The 27919-nt window shown below is 36.9% G+C and overlaps 2 protein-coding genes and 1 pseudogene across 7 annotated transcripts; all 3 read right to left on the reverse strand.

The window, feature by feature from the left end:
* On the reverse strand, window positions 1-1815 carry LOC107015839 (annotated as a pseudogene).
* Window positions 1011-4647, reverse strand: LOC107015838 (pentatricopeptide repeat-containing protein At2g35030, mitochondrial). 3 transcript variants are annotated; one of them, XM_015216253.2, is made up of 3 exons: window positions 2316-4647; window positions 1707-1822; window positions 1011-1420 (listed from the first exon to the last, which is right to left on the reverse strand). In XM_015216253.2, the coding sequence occupies exon 1, from the start codon at window positions 4198-4200 to the stop codon at window positions 2326-2328; it is 1875 nt and encodes a 624-aa protein (XP_015071739.1). In that variant the 5' UTR covers window positions 4201-4647; the 3' UTR covers window positions 1011-1420; window positions 1707-1822; window positions 2316-2325. The 3 variants fall into 3 exon arrangements, with proteins under 3 accessions (XP_015071739.1, XP_027772254.1, XP_027772255.1); XM_027916453.1 differs by having other exon boundaries at window positions 1682-1822; XM_027916454.1 differs by having other exon boundaries at window positions 1707-1894.
* Window positions 4648-4760: 113 nt separating this feature from the next.
* Window positions 4761-27426, reverse strand: LOC107017739 (mediator of RNA polymerase II transcription subunit 13). Of its 4 annotated transcripts, XM_015217986.2 has the most exons (24): window positions 27271-27426; window positions 26647-26794; window positions 22755-22828; window positions 22523-22662; window positions 22359-22445; window positions 20996-21083; window positions 20830-20913; window positions 20295-20372; window positions 20094-20173; window positions 18593-18671; window positions 18122-18436; window positions 16180-16239; window positions 15835-16093; window positions 14506-14757; window positions 12587-13969; window positions 11692-11965; window positions 11488-11620; window positions 10387-10474; window positions 10223-10301; window positions 9449-9744; window positions 6940-8044; window positions 6487-6615; window positions 6244-6405; window positions 4761-5862 (listed from the first exon to the last, which is right to left on the reverse strand). In XM_015217986.2, exons 2-24 carry the CDS (start codon window positions 26668-26670, stop codon window positions 5252-5254), a joined length of 5880 nt encoding a protein of 1959 aa, XP_015073472.1. In that variant the 5' UTR covers window positions 26671-26794; window positions 27271-27426; the 3' UTR covers window positions 4761-5251. The 4 variants fall into 4 exon arrangements, with proteins under 4 accessions (XP_015073472.1, XP_015073471.1, XP_015073470.1 ...); XM_015217985.2 differs by having other exon boundaries at window positions 6244-6615; XM_015217984.2 differs by having other exon boundaries at window positions 5252-5862; window positions 6244-6615; window positions 26647-26785; window positions 27271-27401.
* Between the last annotated feature and the right edge of the window lie 493 nt (window positions 27427-27919).

The following is a 27919-nucleotide window of genomic DNA, read 5'->3' on the forward strand; positions in this document are numbered from 1 at the left end:
TTACAAGATAAAAGTTGTGTCATTTACGCTCTTCAAAAATATTGTTGATGTCTATTTTTTAAGGCACATATTTCAAGAGTCCAAGCAAGAAACCTAGGATAAAAGTACTGAACTTCTTGCATACATCATACAAAGTAAGTTTTCTATTTTGAGAAAACAACAGCCCCTTTATCAACTAGAAGCAAGATCTTTATCTTTCACCAAGATATTATAACCTAACAAGCAATTTCAAGTGATGGATAACTGGATCAGTCCTATAGAAAGTGCTCTTATCATGCTTGTTTAATGGTGAATTCACTTCAAAACGATTAGGCAAATCAGGATTTGCCAAAAACAAACGGCTCAATGACACCAAATCAGCATAACTTTCAGTAATTGCTTCATCAATCAGTTTTATTGTATCCACCAGAAGCAATAAGTGTCCCTTCAAATGCATTCCTAATTGATTTTAGGCAACAAGGTTCATCCCTTGGCTCAAACACATGTAGATATAGAACTCCAAGTTTAGTGAGTTCACTAGCCAAATAAGTCGACAGAGCTTCTGGGTTTGAGTCTTTTCTCACGTACACTTTGGAAAACAGAGATAGTTTTACGCCAACTTTGTCTGCTCCGATTTCTTCCACAACTGTTCCTATAATTTCTAGAGCAAGTCTACAACGGTTCTCAATGTTTCCACCATATGCATCGATCCTATCGTTGACTTGATCGTTCAAGAATTGATCGATTATGTAGCTGTTCGCAGCGTTGATTTCCACTCCGTCAAATCCTTTAATTAGGAATGCTAACATGTTAATTAAGTGATCATTTATCAAGTAAAAGCTGTGCAATGTCCTAAAGTTGTGCTAAAATAATGGATAAGTTACCAGCTTCAATGGCATTGTGGGCTGCATTTCTAAAATCGTTGACGATGAGAGGGAGTTCATTAGCTTGAAGTTGCTTTTGTGTTGGTCTGAAGTACTCACCATCGTCAGGTACTACACGTCGTAAAGAACAAAATACAAGAGCATTCATTATTGTTATTCCATTAGGTTAATATATCAAAAATTGGATCTTGAACATAACTCAATCGCAAAAATAAACTCAAGAACTGAAAGATGTCCACCATTAGCTCACAAAGGCAGCACAATAAGCTAGTTAGCTCACGGGACAAGGATTGTCTAAGTCTATATAAAGAGGCTAGGCCAAATTATCTTCACAGCAAACGTAGAATCTAGCTAGCAATGTATCAAATCCAAGTTAATTTAATGAATTTATTGCCTGCATTCCAAGCTATAAGGAAATTGTTGAGAGTTGAATCGGATAGTCTCCCTGGATGCCAAAGCTGGCAAAAAAGACACCACCTTTGCCATGAACAGAGTCAACAATAGGCTTCCATGCCTCTGCTTGATCTTCAGTCCAAATTCCAGGCATATTTGGGGACCTTCAAATACAACAATAATTAAAATCTCAATCTCAATATACATAGTTAGGGTCGGCTTTATGAATTATAAGGTAGGTACATCTTTATGTCAGAACACATTCCATTTCAAAATTCAAAAATTTGGAGTTCTCTAACACTATATATTGTGCATGATATGTAGTGGCTTACAAATTTCTACAAACAGCATCTGAATGAAAATACTTAAGATATAAAGTTTTTCATAAACAGAAAAACATATACACAGGAATTAAAACTATTTACCCATTGGAGATGTCCGAAGCACTACCTGATTCAGAAATGATAAAGCCCCCCTTAGTGGCTCTTTGAGCATAATATTCAATAGCATGTGGCTGTGGAGTATTATTGTATGATCTGTTCCTTGTCATTGGTGGCATCACTACTCTGCATATCACAACATGATACAATATATGCTTCAGTTTCTCAATCAAACCATCATCACTAATTCTTGATTAGCTGTCTCCGCAAAGTGAAGATACATATTATAATGCCAAAAACAAAGACCAATAATTAGTTATTTGAATGTCATTGAGTAGAGAAAATCGAAAACAAATCAACTTGAGATTTAACCTTGGTCCCTAGTATGAAGGAGTATCTACTGTGCTTACTAGTAGGTATTATTAAACTCGTGCGGGTATCTCAGAAAAAGGCCTTTATCTTAATGCTAGAACCTTTTCACGAGTGAGCCCGGGCATGAGCCTACCTTATAAGAACAAAAAAATGGGGTACCAGCATACTGTATAGGGCATCATATAATTAAAATAACATTTTTAATTGACAATATTAGGAGAAGAACACCAGTAGTGATATTCATAACTTGAACATGAAAAGAAGAAGAGGGAACAAAAACTTAGTAGATAATAGGGAAGTCCTCTACCTCTGAAGAATCATCTATTGGTGAGCAAACCAGTCCTTTTCATTTTCATATGAAGGTTTCCAAGTAATGAGTGAATAACCTCAGTTTCACAATGAGATGTATCACCAACTAAAAATACATGAACTCTGTTCTCAACTGCTATCCAGCTACAACCTGGTTGCTTCTTCAATCCTATGTCCTTCATTTGTGTCCTCAGCTTTGCAGCTTCTTTCCACTTTCCATTTGAAGCACACAATTTTGACAACGACAAATAGGTACCCGAACTTTTAGCTTCGATCCCTAATAGTTTCATTGCAGCCAATTTTCCTGTTTCTGAATCTCCATGAAGATTACAACCTGAAAGAAGAGCTCCCCAAATGAACGCTGATTCTGTTCTTGGAAGCCGTTCAATAACAACCAAGGCATCTTTGAGTCTTCCAGCTCGGCCGCAGAGATCTACAAGGCATGTATAATGGTCCTCTCTAAATTTTATGGAATCGTCTCTACAAAGCTCATCAAAGTACTTTAACCCTTCCTCCACCAAACCTGAGTGGCTACAGGCAGCAAGCAATCCCACGTAAGTCACATCGTTTGGTTTGAACCCCAGTTGCAGCATTTCTTTGAAAAGATTGATTGCATCTCTTCCAAAACCATGGTGAGTATATGCTGCAATCATAACATTCCAAGAGATCAGATCTCTCTGGCCTCTCAGGCCATCATCAAATATTTTCCTTGCAGTTGCTACGTCTCCACATTTTGAATACATGTTTATAAGTGCTGATATGACAACTTCATTCATCTGATATGTTGTTTTGTTAATTACTTGGTGAATTTGCATTCCCTCACTAAGACCGGCTAAGTCACTGCAAGCACCCAAAACACTCACAAAAGTTCCTTCATTTGGTTTCACCAAAACATCCATTTGCATTTCACAGAAATTTCTTAGTGCTTCTTCACTTCTTCCCTCTAGCATGTAGCCATTAATCATTGTTGACCAAGAAACCACGTCTCTCTGCCTCATTTTATCAAACAATATTCTAGCTCTGCCGAGTTCCCCATTTTGGATGAATCCCATGATCATAGTATTCCACGAAGAGACGATCTTTTCTGGCATAATTTCAAACAGTTCAAACGCTTCATCAAGTCTCGAGTTTTGTGTATACCCAGTAATCATTGCATTCCAAGAAACCACATTGCGTTCAGGAGTCCTATCGAAAAGTGTTCTAGCCTCCTCGACTCTCCCATTCCTTGACAACCCTGCTATCATTGTAGTCCAAGACACCACATTCTTCTCAGGCATCTGATCAAAAAGCACTCTTGCCTCATTGATTCGCCCATTCTGAGCCAATCCTGCTATAACCATGTTCCAAGAAACCACATTCCTCTCCCCCATCTTCCAGAACAATTCCAAACCCTTATCAATTCTACCATTTCTTGCATACCCATCAATTAAACTATTCCATGAAACCACATTCTTCTCAGGCATTTCATTGAAAAGCATCTCAGCCTCAAGAATCCGATTCATCCTGGCATAGGCAGCTAGCATAGCTGTCCAAGTTACAACATCTCTCTTTGCATCAGTCCTGTCAAATAATTCCCTTGCTTTATCAATCTTCCCACATCTTATATAACCTGAAATCATCGCTGTCCATGACACCACATCTGGTTCAGACATTTTATCAAACAGCTTCCTTGCTTCATCAACCTGACCCTCTTTGCTTAGCTTTGAAATAATCGTATTTGACCTGGAAACATCTTGGTTACATGTGTAATCTACTCTGGGAAGTAAAGAATAATGCTTTATGGATTGATTGATGAACTGAAGTTTCGTTTGAAGCTTTAAAACTGAATTGCAGAATTTGACAAAATGTCTGAGCTTTACTGGAGCAAGAAACAGCTTCAACATCTCAATCTCAAGCCTTGGCACATTGGAGACTATTAGATCAATTGACTAATACAAAATATAAGCTAGCTCTAGAAATCTCGAATCCAAAGCCTAGGTATAAATTTCGAAATATTCTGATATGAATCCAAATTTAATGGTGACAACAAGTGGGACTAGTTTGCTTTTCATAAAATCCAACATTAGTAATGATGTGGTTGGTTACCTTATTCATACCTGCATAAATCAACTTTACAATATGCTATGTTAATTGTCATTTTTGTTGCCCATTTGAGTTTTGAAATGGCCAAATGATCTATTTAGATAAACAAACACACATTTTAATCCACTAGTAAAGAATGAAAAACTTTTAAAAGTTGTGTTTCTTAAACATACCACCGACACTTGTATAACTTTTGAAACTTGTGATCATAAAGCACTTACATGACTGCTAGAGCTAGTCATTTTGATAAATAATATCATTAGTTTGAGATTGGTAGTGTTCATGCCTTCCATCTTTGTTTATATTTAGCATAAGTAAAATGAAAACAAGACCAGAGAACAGATTAGTCCCCTCAAAGAAATTAAATGGAAAATACAAAGGCAAAACTTTGCCATTTTCAAGGATTCAAAGTACAGATGACACATCATTTCTCCAAACGAACCTAACTTGAGATCCCATTTCCCATGCACTAAGCACTGCTATTCAGCAATAAAAAAAAATGAATTTAGAGTCACAAATCTGCTGTCTAGTAAAACCATCCTGTCATCAAGTGCCTTGGAATGTTGTAAAGATAATGAGGGACTCAAGCACTTGATAGTATTTTTAAAAGGACTAAAGAATTGTGTACTCAACTCTTTGGATCCCTGTAATAGTTTACATGACATTATGTACAAAATAAAAATCTACTATCCTACAACTACTAATTTATCCCAAGGTAACACTTCTCAGAAAGGATGTCCTCCAGCGAACTAGTATATGCATTTTGTGTTTACAGTCTGTTTCTATAACGAAACAAAGACACAAGATGGACGGCTTGAACAAGTTGTGTGTATGCTGCAATTTACACGTATCCTAAACTTGGCTTTTCACAGGTTGCCGAGAAACTTCCTTATCGGCAAAGTGAAGCAGTCTCCGAAGCCTTAATACCATGTCACAATGAAAAGGCAAAGCAGATCTTCTCTCCAAGTATGCCGGACTTACAGTCATCCATGATAAAGCATGGAGCTCTGCAGCTATGTTCTCAAGAATCAAGTGAGTTGCTATTTCAACATCTCTTGTTTCCGAACCTGTACCCCTTCCCCCAACCTTACCAACACCCTTCAAAAACTTTTCATGGATGACGTTGCTGCCACCATAGTAATCAACGAGGCTGACAGAAAGAACTGAGGGCCATTCTTCTTTTGAGATACTCCTTACATCTCTCCTCATTGTAGGTACTGCTTTTGAAACCACAAAACCTGTTGAAAGGGGAATGGCACATCCCTTGCTGTGGAGAAGATGGGCGAGTGGTGGTGATTCAGCAGTCAGGCAAGTAGGAAGCTGAAGACTGACAGGAGGTAGGAATCTCATACTGGGTGACGGAATTAGAATGTAGGAGGTGGACGTAGAACCAAGGGACTTAACTGGGGTATAACCTTCAAGATAACCTGGCTGACTCATAATGCCACTACTTTGACTTGTCCCTGCAAAATTTATACCATGCATGAGTATGAAACAGAAATAACCAGGCATAAAAATGTCAACTGATGACAAATCAAAAGAAAATATTTTTTTAATGGAGTCTCATATGGTAAGCCCCAACATCACCACTACCCAAAAGAAGAACCTGACACAGAAGTGCAATCGTAACCCTATCCCACTTTACTCCCTTGGTAACCCATATCCCAACGACAATTCCTTAACCTACACTATTCCTCCCTTTACTTCATATAATCTTAGTATCTCCTCTACAGCCCATATTGTAAATAAGAGAATCTAAAAGAAAGCCAAAGTCAACTCTATCAGAGAACAGGTAGTCTGAAAAAAAAACAAAAAAAGAAGAGAGGAATTGTAAGGAATTGTACCATGACTTGTCGAGTCCGCTTGAATCATAAGCTGTAAGGAATGGTCAATAGAAAGAGAGACAAAACTAATGCTTTGCACCAACTGAAGTAAGCCCCTGGAGTTGTCCACTACACCCTGTCCGCCAATTAACTGCTTCCTTGTGGATGGTTGACCTAAGCCACCTTTCATGAAAGAGGAAGCCTTTGAGTGAGAACTGTACAATGGACTAGGGGAGGAAGGAAGTGCTCTTTCTTGAATCAGACCTATTTCCTGTTGCTGCAAGGATGTCCCATTACTACTTGCAGTCATTCCATCAGGCACAGATCGCCTTAGCTGCAGAGACCATTTCTTCACCTCAGATCCCCCAATTGAATACAGGGCTTTCTGCCATTCTGCGTCCAGAAAATTGCATTAATAAGATAAGCATGATTGATAAATCAAACAGAAACTTCATTTTAGTCGCTCAAATCAAAACCAACCAAGGTTATACTTTATCAAGATATTCATCATATCCCACACAGATATATTAGAATTAAATTGTTTGTGTTCCACAGCCAAACCAAAAAATAAAAAATAAAAAAAAATAGATCAGCTAAAAATTTGTCGCAATTAAAGACGGAGACAGCAAGTCAGATTCATCAAAATTCAACACCAATGAGTATTATGATGTAACAAAAGTAGACAGTAAGCACAAGATATTGATGACAAATGTTTACCCTGGCATTCAAGCTCAAGGAAGCATCCTATACGAGCAATGACAAAATCCCTAGGCTTGGCAATGGCAGCCTCAGGTGGACATGACTGAAGTATCTGACATCCTTGTTGCAGAATTTGCACAAACAAAGATTGCAGACCTTTCGTATCCTGCCTACTACTTATTCCCCCAAATGGATATATATGATTATCAAGCAATTCTCCCCTGGAATCTGTCCATATACACACCAGCCAGCGCCAATCTTCAGTCCAACCATAACAACAATGCAGGCTTGGAAGTGATTTTTGATGTGCAGATCCAAAACCATCTGGTACAGATGTTTCAGACTGAGTGTTCAGTCCAGTGTCTCCACCACCTGAAGAAGCTGAACTCTGCATAAAACTTCCACTTGAACCATCATCCAACAAAAGCTTTGAAGATTCAGTCATTGGATTACCCGACATCGGAAATGAAAGTCCACGATCCAATGAACCTGGTTCAGCAAGAATGTAAAGGGGCTCAAACAAATAACGAATTTCATCCTGAAAAGAAAAATCCCCGATCCTGTTTGGCTCACATCCAAGACCTCCCCCTCTTGATGCTTGCCAGTTGTCCCAACTACCAGGCCTTAGGTTTGCATCAAGGTCAGCGTCTCTCTGAAGGGAAGTTCCTATGCCTCGAGGACCAACACAGTCCTTCCACATTCCTGGAACTGGGGAGTTCATTTGCATCAGGACTGGATGAGATCTACCGGGCATGGATGACGACTGAACCATGTCACTGGGGGACCCTCGAGATATTCTGCGGGCTTTGTTATAAACTGTGAAAGCAATTTCCTTCAGTATGACAAGCTCACTCAGAGCAGGGCTTGTAACCCTAAAAATTGCATCAACGGTGACAATCTGCAATACCAGTTTAGGAATACAAAACCCAGAAAGTGTTAAAACATTTGAGAGTGCCTCATCCACAGCTGCTGAGTAACTTAAGGCCTTCCCGACTTGATTGTGCAGCGTAGACCGCCTCTCTTTATCTGAAGAAAGAACCACAGATCCAACAGCAATAGAAGATTCAATCACCGTCTGTAGAACCGCAAGAGGCTCAGGGAAAGGGCAAACCACGTATACCACCTGATTTGACATTCAAATATACAATCAGATATAAGCTTCTCTAAACTACCTTAACATATAATACTCTGCTTAGATCAGATATTCTATGTTCTTCTAAGATTTTTACTTTGAGAATATGATATTCGAAGGATTTGCAACTATGGAATATGCAACACGTGGAGCACAGAAAATAACCTTAGAACAACTACCCTCAATCCTGAACTAGTAAGGTCGGCTATATGAATTCCAGTTATCTCTTTCCACCCCAATTGGACCCAAGTCCCAACAGAATAGCATGTCGAATTCTCATTCAAGGCCATTATATTGTACTGATACCGCATAAAAGTTGATAGGAATATAATAAAGATATTCATATCAGTATATTCAAAGACAAAAATAATGAAATAAGTGGATATCCTAAACTAAGAAAAAAGAAAACTATCAGCAAGTATTGCTTCAGAAATGCAACCAGAAGTAGAAGAGCCATTTACCATTAGCCAGAGTTGCCTCATTCTCTTTTCCCAAAAAAAAATGTGTGTATTACTTAAGCTTCTCAAACATTGAACTGGTCAGAACTCAGAATAAATTCTTATATATAGAAAACTTCTGATTATTGGTGTGTCTATTGAATCCAATCACTTCTGCTGCTGCTCTACTTTAGATTTTTATCATTTTGGAAGTTGACTAATCCCTTTTAACAGATGTATCTTTCTATATAATATTAATCCCTATCTAGGACGAAACATATATAAATATCCCTTATTCTATTTGCTCATCCAACTAGTAAGTGTTTCACTAGCCTCAGGTAAATGTGACCTACTCGACCAGTGCAAAAGAAAATACACCTTGGAGTAACTATCATAGCACACCAAGACACTAGGACATCGTGCAAGTCATTCTTTCACTATCAACTTAACACTTCCGGATCCCAAGGTTTGGCATCATAAGCACTATAATTAAGCCCAATCATAGTAAAACAAATGGATATGTAGTGGAGGCACCTAAGGCAGTGGGAAAGGTTCTACTTTGACTGTAGTTTCTAGTTTTTCCTTTTGCGTTCTCTTTTCCAGAAGTAAAATTACTTATGAAGCATGTGCCAAAAAAATACTTATGAAGTACATGTGCCAAAAAATTAATACGGAATCACTCTTTTGGCTTAATCTATTCTTCCCATTTTGCTTTGCCAAAAGAAGGTCAAGTATACAAAAATGCCCCTTTATCAAGAGAAAGTGGTAGACTGCCCTAACATCGAAAACCAATTATCTCCACCAATCAATGATGGACTCAACGAAGTTCACTTTAAAGATGCATCTTCCAGTTTTAGTGCTAATGAGAAAAAAGAGGGAAAAGAAAGAGGACAAAAGCAAGATAGGGAAGAAAAAATAGAAAAGATATAAAAAAGAAACAAAGAGGATCACAACTTACCGTACATGGACCAGTACTTCCTTCTTTCGGATTCATGGTCATGCATGAACTAAGTTTTAAATTTCTGAGAACTTTTGAGAGCGACTTCAAATAGCTTTCTAAATCCCATCCATTGGAAAGGGACAGAAAGTAATCACTGATTGATCCCAGCATAGATGCACTACTGCTGTCTATCTTCATTGACTGGGGGCAATCAATCAGAACAAAACCAGAAGATGCATTCTTGCCAGAATCTATCTCCATCTCATTTCCCATAAATTGAGGCGAATGAGTTCCCAGTTTGCATGTCTCATAAACTAAAAGAGAATAGTCAATCAAAAAAAAAAAATGGGAAGTCTATTGGACTGCGGATAAATCATTCAAAAAATATCAGGTAACAAAATTTCATGACACAAACATACCACTATCATTATCTATGTCAAGGACAGTTACGAAGCTGGATTTGTATGAGAAGCAATAATTTAATCACTTTTTTCTAATTAATTCAATATCATTTTCCATCTCTGATTTTATCTTTTCGTGAAATTAAAGGATCATTATTTCAAATTAGTAACTTGTCCATATCTTCAAAATGAAAGAGTCATGCAGATTGAGTTACAAAATACAGCAACATTAAATAAGAACTGGCCAATTTGTGAAATTAGTGCAGCTTTACACTTTTAGGATACCGAATATTTATCTTCTTAAAGCACAAAGCATCTACTATAATTTTGAGTCACATAAACGTAACCGATACACTATCTTCTGCTTAGCATGATAGTTAAGAATACTAACCAGTTCCAAGCTGTTGGAAAAAATCAGTTGCAGCTGTTGTTAGAGCATTGATGTCTGGGCAGACAACGTGATATGTCATCTGAAATGTTGGGGAAAATGGGTAAGGCAATATAATAGTTGAGGAGATAAGCAAGAGAACAGCCTGAAGTTATTAAAAAATTTACATGCTTGGGCATCGCATAAGGCTCAAAAGGTGCCTTCTCCCAGAACTGAAGAGAACTAGGTGACGTCTTAAGCCAATCGTCTTGATATCTGCAATGTCAAAAGACATTATTTCTCCCTTCAAATAGAAAATTAAGGCCAGAAACAGAAAAAGTAGTTCAAATAAATTTAGTATCACAAATACAATGTCTGGAATGTCCTCTACACTTGTTTTGTACTGATTAGTGAGCCCTTTACATTAAAAAGTGAATAGGAGAACCAAATGCAGCTCCATCATGCTTTTATTTAATTGAGTAATCAAGGTTGAAGCCTTAAAATTAATCCATTAGAAAGTTCTAGAACTAGTAAGTGATGACAATTGCAGAGCTATATTGCAACCACACACACGCACCATTGTGAATATGAAATACAACAATAACAACAATGCCTCAGTCCCAAACTGTATTGTGAATACAAACTGTAAAGCAAAATACAAGAAAGTAGCGAGAGGAGTTTCCATCAAAATAGTTATTTTATGCAGTGCACAAGTTGAACCTGCTTGTTGTGAAGCTGACTTCATAGTGAAACATTTCAGGGATTTTGTAATACTCAAGTTGGTCATTGCAAATTCTTGAGACAAACACTAGAAGATTTCTATCTGTCGTTCTGACACTAGGTGATATTAAAAGGCATATAAGAAAAAGTGATTATGAACTAAAATCATAAAGCAGATAAGAGAAACTACAGAACTGGAAGGTGTTATTTAAGAAATTCTAAGACAAAAAGGAAAATATTCATTCTTGGGAAAGTAATCCCAGAGAGGATCTGGATTTCGATATTGAAGTCCCTCCAAAAAGTTGCAGCACAACAAGGTATGTGGTAATAAGCAATCATCTATGAGACAACTTCAAATATCACAGCATAAAAAGTTATCTCACAACAAAAAAGGCCATGCCTTTTCTTATTGAGACTGCTGATAGCAAAGCAGGGGTAAATAAGACTAGCATATAAAAAACAAAGAGATATACTACTTTGAAATATGGAGCAAAGACAACCTGTAATGCTCACTAATCCAAAGATAGGATTGGATAAGGATCAACCAACTTCAGTAAAAAATAACATACCCAACAAGTATAGCAGGATACGGTACCGCAGCCAATGTTGCCCTAAGCCTTGATCCTGGAAGCTGCTCCGACTCTGATAGACAAGTGTCTTGGCTTAATCTGCGCTCACTTGCCTCATCCACCCTAATTCCATCTGAGAACAAAAAAAGATTTTATCAAAAAAAACATTGTGGACAGTGACAGTATGACCATGATAATCCATACCCCTCAAACTAGATGATCCACCAGCAGAGGACTGAGATGGACTTATAGGTTCTCCAACAGACAATGATATGGTACTCGAAGAATCTCGACATTCACTTGCACTTGCAGTGGACTCTGCAGAAAAACCATCACCAGATATTCCCCCATCATTTGATTGACTGCGACCTTTGCACCAATCAACAACAGATAAAGGACCTTCCATTGTACTGAAAGCAGATTTCAGAGCTGCTTTTATATCATTCTGCAGCAGAGTGAGGGTAAATGATGCCTGAACCTGAACGAAGAGGTCTCCATATTAAGTATGATTGTGAAAGGACAAAGATATGTAATGTGCAAAACTTAGCAACATCTAAAATGCATCTTCTGACCATTCAAACTACAATTTATTTCGGGTGTTTACCCGAGGAAGCTACAATTAGAGCAGTCACATGCTAATCAATGTGAAGAAGAAACAAAATCACAATTGAGGAAGAAATATCCTTTGACTAAGATGCTAACAAATGTGACACCTAAATTTAATAAAAAGGAACACTATACGTTGGGAAATAGAATTATTAAGGAAATAACAAATTTCTACACTATATGTCATTGATGAAAAGTAATCACCCTCATCTAGAGAAAAGCACTGAGATAACAATACACGGATAGACAGACTGCAATTCATTCATCTCCTATGCAGCTACACTCGAGGAGATATATGACAATCTCATTTAACTGTTCTTTTCCTCAAGATTATCAGAGAGCACACCCCATATCACAATGATGAGTAACAGGTCATCCGTGATATTGTTGCATTCTCACAAGACTTCACAGCACAAGTACAAATAAGCCACTTTAGCCTAGGGAAGTAGATAAAGCAGGCTAAGAAAATGTTTCTACTAAATAAGAAACTTACATCAGCTGAAAGTGGATCAATAAGCTCCACACCAGCAATATCCAGTGAATGACAGGAAGCCAATACTCCCCCACAACCTGCATGAACCATGGATGGTCGACATGAAAAGCCACGCCTCCACTGCTCCTGCAGTGCGAGCCAACCATAAGATCCATCATTGCTATCGGCATCTAGTGCAACATCAACAAAAGATGTAGCTTGCTGCACAAGTAAAGTCATCCCATCTAGGAGTTCCTGAAGCGGTTGCCTTAGCCCATAAGCTAGCATACTATCCTCAATGAAAGAATTATGCTGAACAGAGTGGCAAGATTCTAGACCAGTTGTTGGTTGCTTCGTTCCCTTAGAAACTCCAACAGTGCGCCACACACCAACTGGCGCATTAAGAGTCCCATCCAGTAATCCTCCATCAATATCACCAGCTATCCTAACTGGTATTATTTCTTTCTTCATCTCAGATTTGCTTGACATATTGTCCACAGTGACCACTGCTTCACCTTGTGACTGGTTTCTATTGGTACTCCCTGACATCCTGCTCATGCCTACAGGAAGGCAGCCGCTTGAAGATAATAGTGTATGCCGTATCTTACACATAAATGCCTGGCACATAAGGCATTCAACTTCTGTTGCTAGCACAGGTTTTATTGATTGACCAGAGCTGCCTGCTTTTAGTAGCCCTTCACTGGCTTTATCGGTTTTATTGTGGATATATTTAACAGAGTTTGTCGAATTAAAACCAGAAAACGGAGACTGTGCTACTTGAGTCTCACGTGTAGCACAACTACGTATATAAACAGATACCTTATCGTCATTTTTCTCTTTTCCACTTTCAATATGAGTGTAATATTTCTTTGATTGAACAATGGAGCTTGTATCATGCCTCCCGGTACCTGTTTTGAGGTTTACAGTCACACTGGACTTCTCCTCACATGCATCAAAGCAAGGCGACAAAGGTGGGGTTGCTGAGTAGAAATAGCTGTTTGAGCTTGAATTCGCAGTCTCCACTTCCCGAGACTTCGGAACATAGGGATTCCTGAAAATCGAATGGGAGCTCTCCCCTGTAGGGGTTTCAACTGCTCCATACTCGGGAGCAAATGACATGAGAGCTTCAGCTTTAATTAAGTGATTGAATTCACCAGCAATAGATGCTGAAGCACTATTTACTTGATTAGTAACTGCAGCACTTTTTATAACTTCCTGATGTTTGCTCAGTGAATCCAGAATTGCTGGGGGTGGTGGTTGATTAAAGCTATCAAAGGATGAAAAACCTACTGGCAAAAGAATTTGATCTTGCACATCCATCATCGAAGGACAGGGGCTGCTACTAACATCCACACTATCTGCTGCAGGAAACATAAGAGCCTGAGCCTCTGCAGTTCCTGGAGGCTTCAAGAATAAAAGGAAAAATCAGTTCATTTCCTGATTAGAAAAGCAAAAGAGAGAGAACATTTACTACAACAAGTTCATTTCCTGATGAGAAAAGCAAAAGAAGAAGAATATTTACGACAATAAGGTAACTTGTATTCATCTCGCAAGATGCAGGCTTTTACTAGTCACCACAGTCTTGTATATAAATATCAACTAAGGAATCAACTAGTTAAGTTTTTGCAATGAAATTACTGGATCATTCCTACACCTGAGAAAAGTGCTTGGGTTTCCAGAATTTCATAGATTAGCACAGCCTTCCATCTGATACAAAAAGCTTGGCAGATTCACAAAAATAAGCCAGCAATTTCAACAACAAAAACATACCGAGTGTAATACCACAAGTGTAAGCCCATCAATTTCATTACATTAAATTCTGACAATTCTCAGATTTTGAGATTTAACTTGTCTGTTTTAAAGTTGAGGAATCATAGATACGTATCATATATGATGGAGATGATGTGATCACAATTATCATTCGTGGACAATATAACTACCTCTCCAAATGGCAAAGCATCATTCTCAAAGAAGTCACCAAAATCTCCAAACTCTGAGAGAAGTGCCTGAATATCCATCCCTGCATTTCTATCATCATCATCCCAACCCCACTGAAGCCCAATCTGATCGCTTCCTTCAGTAATTGCAGAATTATTAGCATCCATTGAGGCATAATCACTTGTTGATGGATTGATCACTGCTCCTCCCTGACTAAATGACTCAGAAATTCCAGCTCGCGACCTCTTAAAGCCCTGCGAAGAAAGTTGAAATGTTATATTTGCCAATTCTTTTAAAAAAGAAAACACACCATAAGAATTGAGTGGAGAAGATCAAAAGAACACTTAGCACATGCTATCATTATAAATAACTGGAATTGTGCATGTTTTTAGTAACAAGCAAGAAGAAAAGCACTAAGATTACATTTGGTTGCCAACAATCAATAAGGGAAGTGTGGAATGTTGACTTCTTCGCAGTATTTTGTGTGATTAGTAAGCAGGAAACTAGTGCCAAAAGCAATACAAAACTTTCCTGCGGGGGACTTTGCTTTAACTAGCAAGTAGGAGATTCGGTTTCCTATTTTAAACTTTCCTTGTCCTTTTCAAAAGTTCATGCCAAAAAATTATAAGAGGCAGACCCAGGGTATGAACACTATCGGTTCGTGTTTTGGGTTCTATCTCGGCCCATTTGATTTACTAGATTCAAAATCTATTATTTGTACTTATTTATGGTTTTTCAACACATATATAGGGTCCGAGCCAAAGTTATTGGGTCCAGGCACCTGCTAGTCAAGTCTAGTTTCAACAACATGGGAAATCGTAAAGGAAACTAACCACATCAACAACCATGCATCAGTCCCAAACAAGTTGGGGTTGGGTATAAGAATCCCCATTTCTTCGCTTAACCTCATTTCATATCATCATTATACTATATAAAATAAAAGTGAAAAATAGAAGAAAGCTAACCAAAGAATCTTAATTTACTTGCTACAATTAGCTACAGATCTAGGTCCTGCTTTACACGTTATCCTCTGAGAAAGAAAAGCCCTATTATGATGGATTCTTAAATGATAGACAAGACTTTATACAAATGGTTAGCTTACTCAAAAAATGATAGACAAGACACTTAGATATTTAAATACATGTACCTCTTTGAAAAAAATTCATAATGAGGAGATAGCAAGTCGTTATAACAAGTCTTCAGATCACTAGCCATAGCAAGTTAAAGAAGTTAAGATTGAATCAAGAACTACACATTCAAATATAAGATAATGCATTCAGTTCATACAGATATAAATTATATAGAGAACTCAATTTATACAAGAAGCACACCGTCTTAAGATTGTCATTTTGAGATCGATCCAAAGAAGATAATCCAGACTGCCTACACATCAAAGAATCAGCATCTGCTTCAAGATCACCAGTTCCTGAGGTCTTGTAATCACTATCACTAGAAGAGGTACTTATGCTGCTAACACTACTACTATTGCTGTTACTGCTACTGTTATAACGCCGATTAGAGCGTATGACATTTGCATCAAGCCAAGAACCATCCACCGAATTGACTTTGGCATCGCAATGAAAATCAAAACTGCAATATTGTGCATTAGATGTATGAGATGCAAGTTTAACCAAAAGATATAGAATGAACTGCCAACAAGAATAAGCTGAGAGTACCAATGCATAAAGGAGGATGTAAAGGACAATGAGGGCCCAATCCAGTTCTGCAGCCAAAATCTGTAAACATAACAATGTGTAAACTTTTCAGAACTCTTTAGGAAAAGAAATGAAATATTAATTCTCAAGCATGTTTGAACTAAAAACGCACCCTAGTCAACACAAACAGCACTAATATGCACTTTTTTGAGTAAATAGTCGCGCGCGCGCGTGTGTATATATATATATTGAACTGATACTGACGTTAGCTTGTCAAACTTACAAGTTTCAACAAGAAAAAAAAGTGTTAGCTTGATCCTCAGCAAGGGATCAAGGATAAAACAACTGAGCAAAAGAAACACTAAAATAATCAGCCAAGTTTCAGTTTGAGCATAACCCCAATCCCAATATTTACTAGTTGGATCAACAGAAGAGATTCCTGTATAGAAACTTGGGCTTCACCATATCCTAATATAGTAGAAACCTCAGAAGTGCTACCCTTCGGGGTGGCCCGGTGGTCTGGGCTGGGACTTCCATGTTGGAGCCTTGGAGGTCTCAAGTTCGAAACCTCATGCCAGCGAATGTAAGGGGTTTGCCTTATGGGTTAAGCTCGTCGTACAGGGCTTGTCTAGTGCGGGTTACCTCTCCTATGTGGTTTGCGAGCTATTACATAGGAGCGGGGTTTTACCCTGTGCGCACCCAAAGGAAAGTGGCTGCGGGTTTCCCTTGTCATCAAAAGAAAACCTCAAAAGTGCTTTGGGGAGGACTTCCTGAATTAACTTAGAGCCTGTTCGGCATTACTGTTGGGAGGACAAAAGTGCTTTTTTTAAGAAAAAAAACACTTTTTTTGAAAAATCAAGTGCTTGGCAAATCCTAAAAACTGCTTTCAAAAAAAGGAAGCAGAAGCAACTAAAATATGCCTTACATATATACTATTTACCAATATATCTCTTACTAATAATCTTTTCAAGTTTCATTCAAGAATTATTTTTTATTTTTATATACTAATTTTATTATTATTTTATGCTTATAGATTATTTTTTCTATTTACATTTTATATATTATATATTATTTCATAGATTAGTTTACAGAATTAGAAATAAAGGTAACAACAATATTTTTGGAGGACTAAAAAAAGGATAAAAGTAAAACAAAAGTAACAAATAACAAATTTTTCTTTTCTTAATTTACGTATTATTTTTATTTTAATTTGAAATGTTTTTAACTGTAAATGAGGTATAACAAAAAAAAGACAATAGCTAAAGATTGAATCCAAGAAAATAGGTAACAAATAACAAAAAGATTCTTCTTTTCAATATTTTTTCAACAATAGTTTTTGCAAAAATTTAAAAATAATGAAAAAGTAACAATTAAAATAAAAATTTAACTAGAGTTTTTGTATTGGATATTTAAAACAGTTCTATAGAATAATCTTAATATTAAAAGCACATGATACATGTCCTTTTACGTAATTTGACTCTCAAAGAACTTTGTAAAAAAAATTAGTCAAACATTATTTGCTTATGAAAAGGCACTTTTCAAATGAATTAGTCAAACACAAATTGTTCTTTTTGAAAAGCTATTTTTTAAGAAGTGTTTCTAGATATGAGCAGTTTTTAGCAGCAATGCCAAACAGGCTCTTAGTAACCATCTCAAAACAAATATAAAGAGACAGAACCTATTTTAGGGGATGGAGTGGTTATCTGGCCATTACTTCGGTGAAAATGTAAAAATTATAAATAGTAATTTTCTGTCATTGATGTGGAAGGTCGCAGATTTGTGACTTCTCTTCCAGCACAGACCTTCGACAGGATTGAAAGTACACTAGTTTACTATTATTATTTTTATAGAAGTGTACTCTGTTTTTTAATCAGTAACTAGTTGAATGAAACCTTCCCACATCAGCTATATGTAAAACTTAATCACAAAAAAAAGGTAAGGAGAGAGAATTTATCAAATTTACCTTTTCAGAGATGATCTAGCACATGCTGTTTGCACCACTGGGACAAGAACGGCCTCGGGCGGGTAAATAAGCACTCTTCCACAGTTATCTGGTATTTTACTCTGAACAAAATTGGCCACTGCAGAGGCTTCTGTCATGGTAGGCCTTGATGAATTATTTTGTATGTTCAAACTTTCTTGTATATTGTTGTTTCCCGGTGCAGTGGAACCAAGGTTAACTTCAACATAGCAATTCTGTCCCTTAAGCTGATAACTAGATTGAGAAACATTGCATGGTAGCCCAACAATACCATTTGAAGCGCTAAACTTGCCAGAACTGCATGGCAAGTGAAATATGAATCACAGTAAGGCTCCACATTATGACGAGCTCTATCACTTTGAAATAATTTTGTGTACAAACCCAGAGGAGGGAGAGAGAAGGATGGAGTTAAAAACAACCCAGAAAAGAAAGAAATAGAGGGGCAAATTTGACCTGAGATACACTTGTTTCACAAGATCAGCTGGGCAACATCCAGTTAGCCTCCCACGCATTCCATGAGGTGAGACAATAACTGGAAAAGGGAATAAAATGAAAATATCAGTATACCATGAATATTGTGTATCATTTAAGCAAAATTTATAGCTTAATCATATTGTATCATTTAAGCAAATTCTGGCAAACAGAAGATATCTATCTTGATAGGTTTCAAGCACTTCTTACAACTCACAAGCCATAAAAGTTGTGCCGACGCCAGAAAAGAACATCCCATATAAACTATACCCCCTCAAATTCCATATTAACAGAATTTTTTGGGGGATTTTTAAATTGTTCAAAATAATTGAATACCCCCTCTATTAGATATTAACAGAAATTTTTGGGATTTTTAAATCGTTCAAAATAATTGAATTGTTCAAAGTTCAAGATAAATGTTTGAAACTTTTTCCATATTTGCTCTTTCCTTTAATAAAGTTCTACATTTTCTAGGAGATAAATTGCACTACTTCTAAAGAATAACTTGGAGGATAAACAAAAGGATATTAGGAAAAATATGGTTTAAATTACGTCCTTGAATGTTTTTCTTAATAGGTGTGCATTGCCTCACAAATTCAGTTAATATGGAACAGAGGGAATACTGAAGATCCTTGAATGTTTTTCTTAAAAGGTGTGCATTGCCTCACAAATTCAGTTAATATGTTACAGAGGGAGTACTGAAGATCCTAAATGATATGTGTCACAGTCTTCACAGATGAGAAAGTTACAAGTTACAACCCCACACCACTCCACCTCACCGCCCACATCTTTGCTCCTTTCGCACGTCATGAATCAAATTTTAGAATTTTGTAGAGCTGTAAACATTTTGGAGGTCATTACTGTCAAGTCTAAAAATTGACTGCAAACCAAGATAAAGCAAGGGATTATTCCAATCCACAATTGCAGACTTAGCAAATTAAAAAGTCAAAAATGTGCAACTCTCCACAACACTCAAGGCATTAAAGCTGATTTTCATGTAAGATCACATAATGGGGTGCAACAACAATATTCATGTTCTGTCACTGGGTTTACGCCCAGTTTCCTTTTTTGTTTAGCACTTCTAGAAGAATCTATATTTAAGATCAGTTTGTTTCTTCAGCTCCTCTTTTTTTTATGACAGTGGTGTCCAGACCAGCTTTCGCGCACCTCGACTAATTCCACAGGGTACCTCCCACCTCCAACAGGTACTAGGTAACTTTGTCCACCAGGCAAGGACAATTAGAAGAATCAACTAGTGTTTTTTTTGTCTCCAATGAGTTTTGTACCTAAGACCACATGGTTTTCAACCACTTCATTGACCACTATGCCACACCTTGGGTGGTCTTCTTATATTCCATTAGGTTACCAGTTTTTGATAGCAAGAATTGCACAGGTTCTGTAAGAACCTTTTGGGTGATGAACGAAATTCACATCCAAGCATTTAATTGTTTGTAAATGCAATCAGTTCTGCAAAGAAACCAACCTGGAAGCCCCTCGACAGAGACATTAGATGTATTCTCTGATATTTTATCAATGTCACCACTTGAAAGTGCTCGTATATGCCTATAGAAAAGCATGAAGAATAAAAACATATTACAGGGCCACCAAGAGATTGTCAAGCAGAAGGACAGATTGCAGCCCCTCCCTCAAATTTAGAATGTTAGCACGGGCTAATCAAACTTACTTTGCAGATATAATAACGTGGACAAAGATAGCCTCTTCGGTAGCAGCAAATACGAACTCAACCACTGGTTGCCCCTTCCTTAAAAAAAGCACCAATTACAAATTAGATAGATGTAGGAGCTAACCATAATAAAACTGGACTCCTGGCTTATTTACCACATAAGATACAATCTCCCTTTTGCGATACAGAAGAATACCTTCAGCAACTCGCGTACATCAAGGAGACCAAGAATGCAAAAAATAACACTTAAGACTATGATAAGTATCCAATTTTAAAAAAAAAAATGAATTCCAGGCAGCTTCTGAACTAGGCAAAGAAAAAAGATGTAAGCCGATACAAGAGCCACACCCAGAAAATACTGGCAAAATACTGTTTCTCAGACTTGTAACAGTACATAAAATAGAACAACTATATTGGTTGAGGAAGATAGTACAGTAACAAAGAAAGGTGTAAACTCATAGTAAAATCTTTTTTCTTGATTAAGTGCTGTTCAACCACTTAGGCCAACAAAAAATGTAAGTATTGATAAACATACCTGAACAACTCTTCATTCTGTGAAAATGGACGGTATTTTGTAAATACATCTCCGTATCTAACATATGAAAGTCCCCTGAGTGTTCTGTCATATCAAGTAGCATATATACAAGTAAATCAACAATAGAGCGCGGAAAACTCTAAGCATGTGAAATAATAATCACTACCTTTCCATGCAGTTCCTTAAGGCCTGAGATAGCGCAGCAGCAACCTCTTCTGAATCTCCAGGTGCCACCCAGAGACCTGATGCCAGAACTGTAGCAGAAAGACAGTTGAAGATTATAAAAGCAAAGTACAATACAAAACAAAAAGGGGGTTGAGATTCAAGTGCTACTCAGTAACAAACAATGACAACTGGTCAATCAGTCCATCAGCAATACCTCAATCCCAAACCAGTTGGACCAGTAATAGGTGTAGTTTGTGTATTCCACCCTATTCAGGCCCATAAATATTGGCAACTAACATGTCTCTTGACACAAGTCCCCAGTTCTCTAAAATTGGAGGTTCTCTAAATTTTGTGGGTAAGTCACAGCCGCATCTAGGACCGCTATCTAAGCAATAGTTGGAGTAAAATAATTTAAGTTCAACCGCAGAAATAATCGACTTCAATCTCGTAACTCCAAAGTTAGTGAGTGAGTTTTATAAAACTTCAGACAAGAAGTATAAACCTGAAGAAATTAATACTGGGAGCAACAATTTGCAGCAGTATAATTGTTGATTTTTCACATTGCTTTTTTTTCCACATACGTCCCATATTTATACATGCCATACACGACTAATTAGGGGAAGTTACGCAAAAAAGATGAAGTAAAAGATCCTTTCCACTAAACAAACCACTAAATGGAGGAGAGTTATGCAACAAAAAATATAGATGAAGTAAAAGACCCTTACCACAAAAAAATCATTAACTAGGGGAGAGTTGAGTTGTTTGACATCTCCTAAAATTCATTTGATTACTTAATACTTCCGTATATTACAAGATATGTGTAGGAATTGTATAGTGTTCATCTTGAATTCCTACGTTTTGGGACTCACAGCAGATAGCCTTGGTGTAGTAGGACTATAACAGCTCATTGCTTGATATTTTGACTCTTGGGACTCTCTCTAACACAACACATTATAATCATAAGAAGGAGCAGTTTGTCAGAGCAGTTTGTCAGAATTTTACTCTTTAGGCTAAAGTTGAGATACTTCAAAAAAAAAAAAGGGAAGGCTTTAAATAGGGGTGCTCAAAGCAGATACCTGATGCAATTCCTACCAAATTTTACCCTTGGCCTAACATGACCCAAGTCAAGTCACAAGTGCAACAACAATAATTAAATTCTTAATCTAAACTAAAGTAGTTGGCAGTGCCTACATGGATCCTTTGCTTGATAGCTTCAATTGTATTATCTATTCTAGGCTAAGCCTGCATTGATTCCTAAAAGTTGCAGGCAATTTAAGACAATTTTCTTCACGTAATTTTAGGTCTACCTCACCCGCCTTCTTTTGAACCTTCACTATTCATGCAGACATTTAATGATAACATACCTCTCAATTTGGATATAGCTGACTGTGCCTTTTCAACAACAGATGAATGTTGCCCAGGGAAAAAAAGCCAGAGCTTGATCTTCTCATCTGAAAACTAAAAGCAAGCAGAAGTTAAACAACTAAAAAGGGATTTACAGTTTAACTACTTTGCTGACCATCTATACCAGGGTTGTAAAGACCCTGAGATGGGTCCCAAGGTCCAACAAAAGAATTGGTCCATGTGCTGAGAAATCCTTCCTTCTGCAATTGTAGATGCGATGAGAGCACGAGCCATGTGGCAGCGTCTTTCTTATCCGGTTTCACCCTTTAAACAGATCGAAAAACACACAGAATTAAATATGATTTATACGTAGTTCCTTCAAGGGAGATGAACTTTAAACTGCTCAAATAGCAAACCTCTTGTCCACTAGAGAGTTAACATCAGATTCATGAGGAAGAAACTGAAACCAAGATATTTGATGTAAACCACCCTGCAAAATAATATGAGTTCAGAGGAAATATACACAATCACAATAAGCATCACAACTTCGGTATTGTTCAATACTACAATATTTCCCTGTAATTCCAGAAAATCCAGTACAAATGGCATGAAAAAATGCATTAAGAGACACATATTTGTTAGGATATATCATCAAAGCAACAGATAGTTCCTCAAAAGTAAAAAATCTAGAGGACTGATCAATTTCCCGAACAGCATAAGAAATTTCCATTGGTACTGCACTCGTTTTATATGAACTGGTTTTTAGATGAGGTCAAACTTTTGGGAGCACCTTTAAGAGAGCACCAGGACGAAAGATCAAAGCCAGCACCTTGGGTAGATATTGATTCCAAAAAAAAAAGGCAATGAACTGTGACTATTACCATTGAACAAACAAAAAATCCACCTAATAAGCACACTAGAGAGACAGGCCACCTTCCAGGAAGGGTACCAAGCTCCCTAAGGCCTCCAAGAGAAAAACATCTAGTTACAAATTTTTATTGTCAATGCAGTAATATTATCTAACTACAAAACTGCTGAATCAAATAGAGATTAGAGACATCTATGAGTTCTTCATATGTTCAATCCTTTCTTTGATCTCTTTTTCTATCTGTATATTTGCAGTCTTCTTATCTACAACTTTGGCCTGGAATTGTTTCCAGTTCCTTCCCCGCCATGTGTGATGAATCATAGCATCCCAAACTGCAACTGCAGTCTCCGTCTTAATTTGTTTCCGGTGCGTCCTTTTTATCCATAGTAAAATAGTTCAACATCACCTATTTGCAGTCTAATCCCTGACCATTGCTCAATATTCTCTTTCAAGCTGATGAACCATCTGCATTCAGAGAAGATGTGAGTTTGAAATTCAACCTGTGCCTCCTCACATAGGCAACAGTGATTACCATCTATGTTCATATGCATTCTTGTCATTCTTTCCTTTGTGAGTAGCTTCCATTGATTGGCTATCCACAGTATGAATATGCGTCTAGGTACTAAAGTAGAATTCCAAACCAACTGTGCAGTCCACTACCTTGGTAAGCTTCCTAACAAAGCATTATAGCTGCTAGAAACAGAATACTTGGCATTTGGAGTTAGAGGGTGTTTGGATTGGCTTAAAAGTTGATCAAACCTACTTTTAAAACAGTTTTTTACTTGACTTCTTAAGTGTTCGGCAAATATAAAAATAACTTAAAATAAGTTTAAAATGACTTGAAATAAGTTGGGAAGTGTTTGGTAAGGTTAAAATAACTCACAATAAGTTTAATATGACATAAAATAAGTTAAAACCCAAAAGTAGGTCTCCCCTACTTTTTATTTTTTGACTTAAAAGTCATTTAAGTTTACTTTTATTTGACTTAAAAGATACTTTTTAAGTCAATCCAAACGGGAGCAGTATGTGACACATTGAAACCAACCGGTCATTGTACCTTTTGAGTGAGTTTAATTTCCTTGAGTACCAGGCTACAGCCTACAGCCTCTTGGTGGTTTATCGTTTCAGAAGTCTTGACTACTTTTCATACACTAAACATCCACCCAATTGACCCATAGCAGATCCTTTTTCATAGCCAGTTACCAAACTAGTTTGCCAATGGAAGCTACATTCCAATTTCTGCAGCTTTTAATGTTTAACCCTCCAAATTTCTTTCGCATACACTACTTCTCCCAAGAAACTAGAAGCACTTCCCTTTTCTCATCTGAGCTACCCCATTGGGAGTGGTGTTAAGCTTTTTACTATAATATTTTCTTACCCTTCCGCAAAAAAAAAAGGAAAAAGAAAGACGCCCATGAAGTCCAAAGTGAATCCAAAACATATACATTGTTCATCCTACCAAAGAAGCAAAAAATATGAACACATACATTCAGTCGTCTACAGCCTCAAGTTGGCCCTTAAAAATCTGATTATGACCATTCTACACACTTCATATTATATAATGCCAAAACATACTCCAAAGGTTTTCATTGCCTTGTTAATCTTCTGACCTGCCAGTTTTCAAAAGTACTCATTTATTTTGCATAACACATTGTACACCAAATATATTCAAGAGCAAGCACCAGATCTACCAGTAGCTTTTTTCCAAAAAGTATTAAAGAAGTTTAATGGGTTTCACACGCTTTGACCCACAAAAAGCATCTGCTACATATTTATGTTCTTTTTGTAGTTGTCACGGTCTAGACGTGCCTCATGTGTTGTGATCGTGCAAAACAAGCTACTTTTTGGGAGCCTTGCTATCCCATAGGATTTCCATGGCTTCTGCGTTCTCCCTTCAGAAGGATTGTTCAGCAGATCCTATTCAGAGCTCACTGTGAACTTCCCTTCTTTCCCATTCTTCCAGAACACTGAATCTACTGCTGAAGTTGAGCCTTCAACATATTCCAGTTCCTTATAAACTCTGACCTTTCCGCATCATAACCTTCATCAAAGCTTCTTCTAAAACTTATATACCAGCACTGACAACTCCATCAACCAACCATGTACATGTCATGGAAACCGACTATTGAGGGTCATGTCATAGCCATCCATAGATCCAAAATCTAATATTTCTTCTGTCCCAACTTCCAATCTTACCAAATAATAGGACTCCTCCCATATAGCTCCTGATGTACTTATTTACAACTATAGAAGTGTCTAATATCGTAAGATTTGGCGCACCATTTTCCCCAGCTAACTACACTTTTGGTTTTACAGTTTCTCTTCAACAATTCTTCCTACTGATCAACATTGAACCTTGACAACCTAATACTTTTGTTTGATTTATTTATATATCCACTAACTGATATGATTTTGCTGGGAAAGAAGAAAACCAAAACTCGATAACCATTTAACAATAAGGCTCTTATATTACTATTTATTAGTCAGTCCATACAGTCAGTTTTTTTCTTTACATAGAGTCCAAATGAGTGGCAGGAGCCATTATAAAGATCCAATAGCGATTCAGAGCAAAAAAAATGGCGCCAGGCACCAATAGGCAGCATAACACGATCACGTATCTAACATACAAGAAAGAAACAATAAAAAAAATTATGCATTAACAGGTAGATCAATAAATACTTAGGTGTGCATGGTCCGTGTATATATAGTCAAATTTCCCACAGAAGAGAGTTGAGAGTTTCCTGCAGAACTTGAGAGACAATGGTGAAGACATCATATTCTAGGGATCCTGTCTTTTTTGGCCGTCAGTCAAAGAAACTTAAAAAATCTTTTAAGTGATATTAGAGAATAGGACAAGTTCTGGAACTCAGAATGGAAGAATTTTACTGGAGGAGAAACTCAGAAACAAAAGGGTGATAATAAAATTCATGGACGCTGTAAGTTTTTCAATAAATCAGCTGAAAGCAAACGAGTGTGTGATGGTAAAGATAGTAGAGACTGCAATATGAAGTTCTTTTTTATCGTCTAGCAATTGCTAACTGAAGAAGAAAACTGTGTACATTTAGTGAGGTCGGGGAGAAGTGTTAGAGAAAGAAGAGGTCAGGGAGGCAACTGAGGGCTTCTTTGTTCTCTCTCTTCTTTTCTTTTTTCCTTTTTCTTTTAATTTTGGGAGAGGTAGTTCATTCTACCCAAAGAAAAATAACAGTCTAGTAGGAAAGGAAATAAGAAAATGCATGTTAAGTTAGCTATGTGAATTCCATAAAAATGGGTTGATAAGATTAACACAATTTCATTACTAGGGTTTCCAAACTTGTAAAATTTAGCAACCAAAATGGTAAATCAACCATAAAAACCTTCAACTTAACCCTCACAAAAATTCTAATATCACAACAACGGCAGGTATAATGAAACATAGAACAATACGAAGGCAAGAAACATACGATCTTGAACACATTTGTCCACATCACTAGATAATTTCGACGCCTGATGAAGTAAGCACGTGCACTTCTCTGCAATATGGATCTTAAAGTAAACGACCTATATCAGAGGCACGAAGCATTTCCTTGCACAACAAAGGAGCTGCACTTCCTTTTAACAAAACATAAAACAATAGATTATTGTTCGTAAGCCAAAGTTGAAGGAACTCAATAAATATCAACCAAAAAAAAAGTAATCTTTAATCTTTCTAGAACAAGTGCAAAGCAAACAACTATTCATATGTTAATCGAGGGTTCCTTTTAGCTAATGTTAGAGCAATCAAACACACACAATTGAAACATCAACCCCAAATCTTTCCAGTATCCATTGTAAGTAACACGAAATTCCATTAATCAAACAAAAGGGGCAACACCAAAATACAAAATTACCACTTTGCATTATAGTAAGACTAGTTCAACCCTAAAAAAGGTGTTCATAATTACAAATCCCCAAAAGTCGAAAGAACCAAAAAGCCCCAAAATTCAGTTCAAAAACGAACACATGTATATACATCGAAAGCACTTCTTTTAAGTAAATTCGATCACAACAGAACCGAAAAGCAGGGAGTAGAACAGAGAGATACATACATAGAATCAGATCTGATGAAGGCGATGTAAAATGTTAAACTGTGAGAATTGAGAAGCAGCGTAGTAAGCAAAAATAGCAGAATGAACGCCCAAAATACTCCGGCGGCTGCTTATACCCCCTTAATATACAAAGTAGAATGTAGATAATTACTATCAATGGAAATTTTATAATTTGTTTAATTCACTTTAATTTGAATAAATTCATGTTTTAATATCAAATTTGTAAGATTGTCTTAATTCTTTGAGATATCTCGATAGACACTTTTCGATTGAACGAATTAGATTATCAAATCGTTAAAGTTGAAAAAATATATATTATTTTAAGTTTAAATGCCTTCTAAGATAATAATTACTACAATATTAATGATTTAGATCTATTTTTGTAATCGAAAGTAAATACGAGATATTATACAAATAAAGTAGAATAAGTTATATAATATTGTAATAAATCAACTAAAGGAATTGAGAAATTAGGTACATAATAGAGTTATGGGAGAATTTCACCGATGTAATTTTTGAAAGACAGTAAAATAATGAGCTTTCTTTGAAAATCACAAGTAGGGTTTGAGATTTGCGAGAAAGAGACCTATTGTCTTTCGTATTAGAGAGAGTAACACCCACAATTTCATTTCGCATTTTCATAATTTAC

This window comes from Solanum pennellii, chromosome 4 (assembly GCF_001406875.1).
Source record: "Solanum pennellii chromosome 4, SPENNV200".
Lineage (NCBI taxonomy): Eukaryota > Viridiplantae > Streptophyta > Magnoliopsida > Solanales > Solanaceae > Solanum > Solanum pennellii.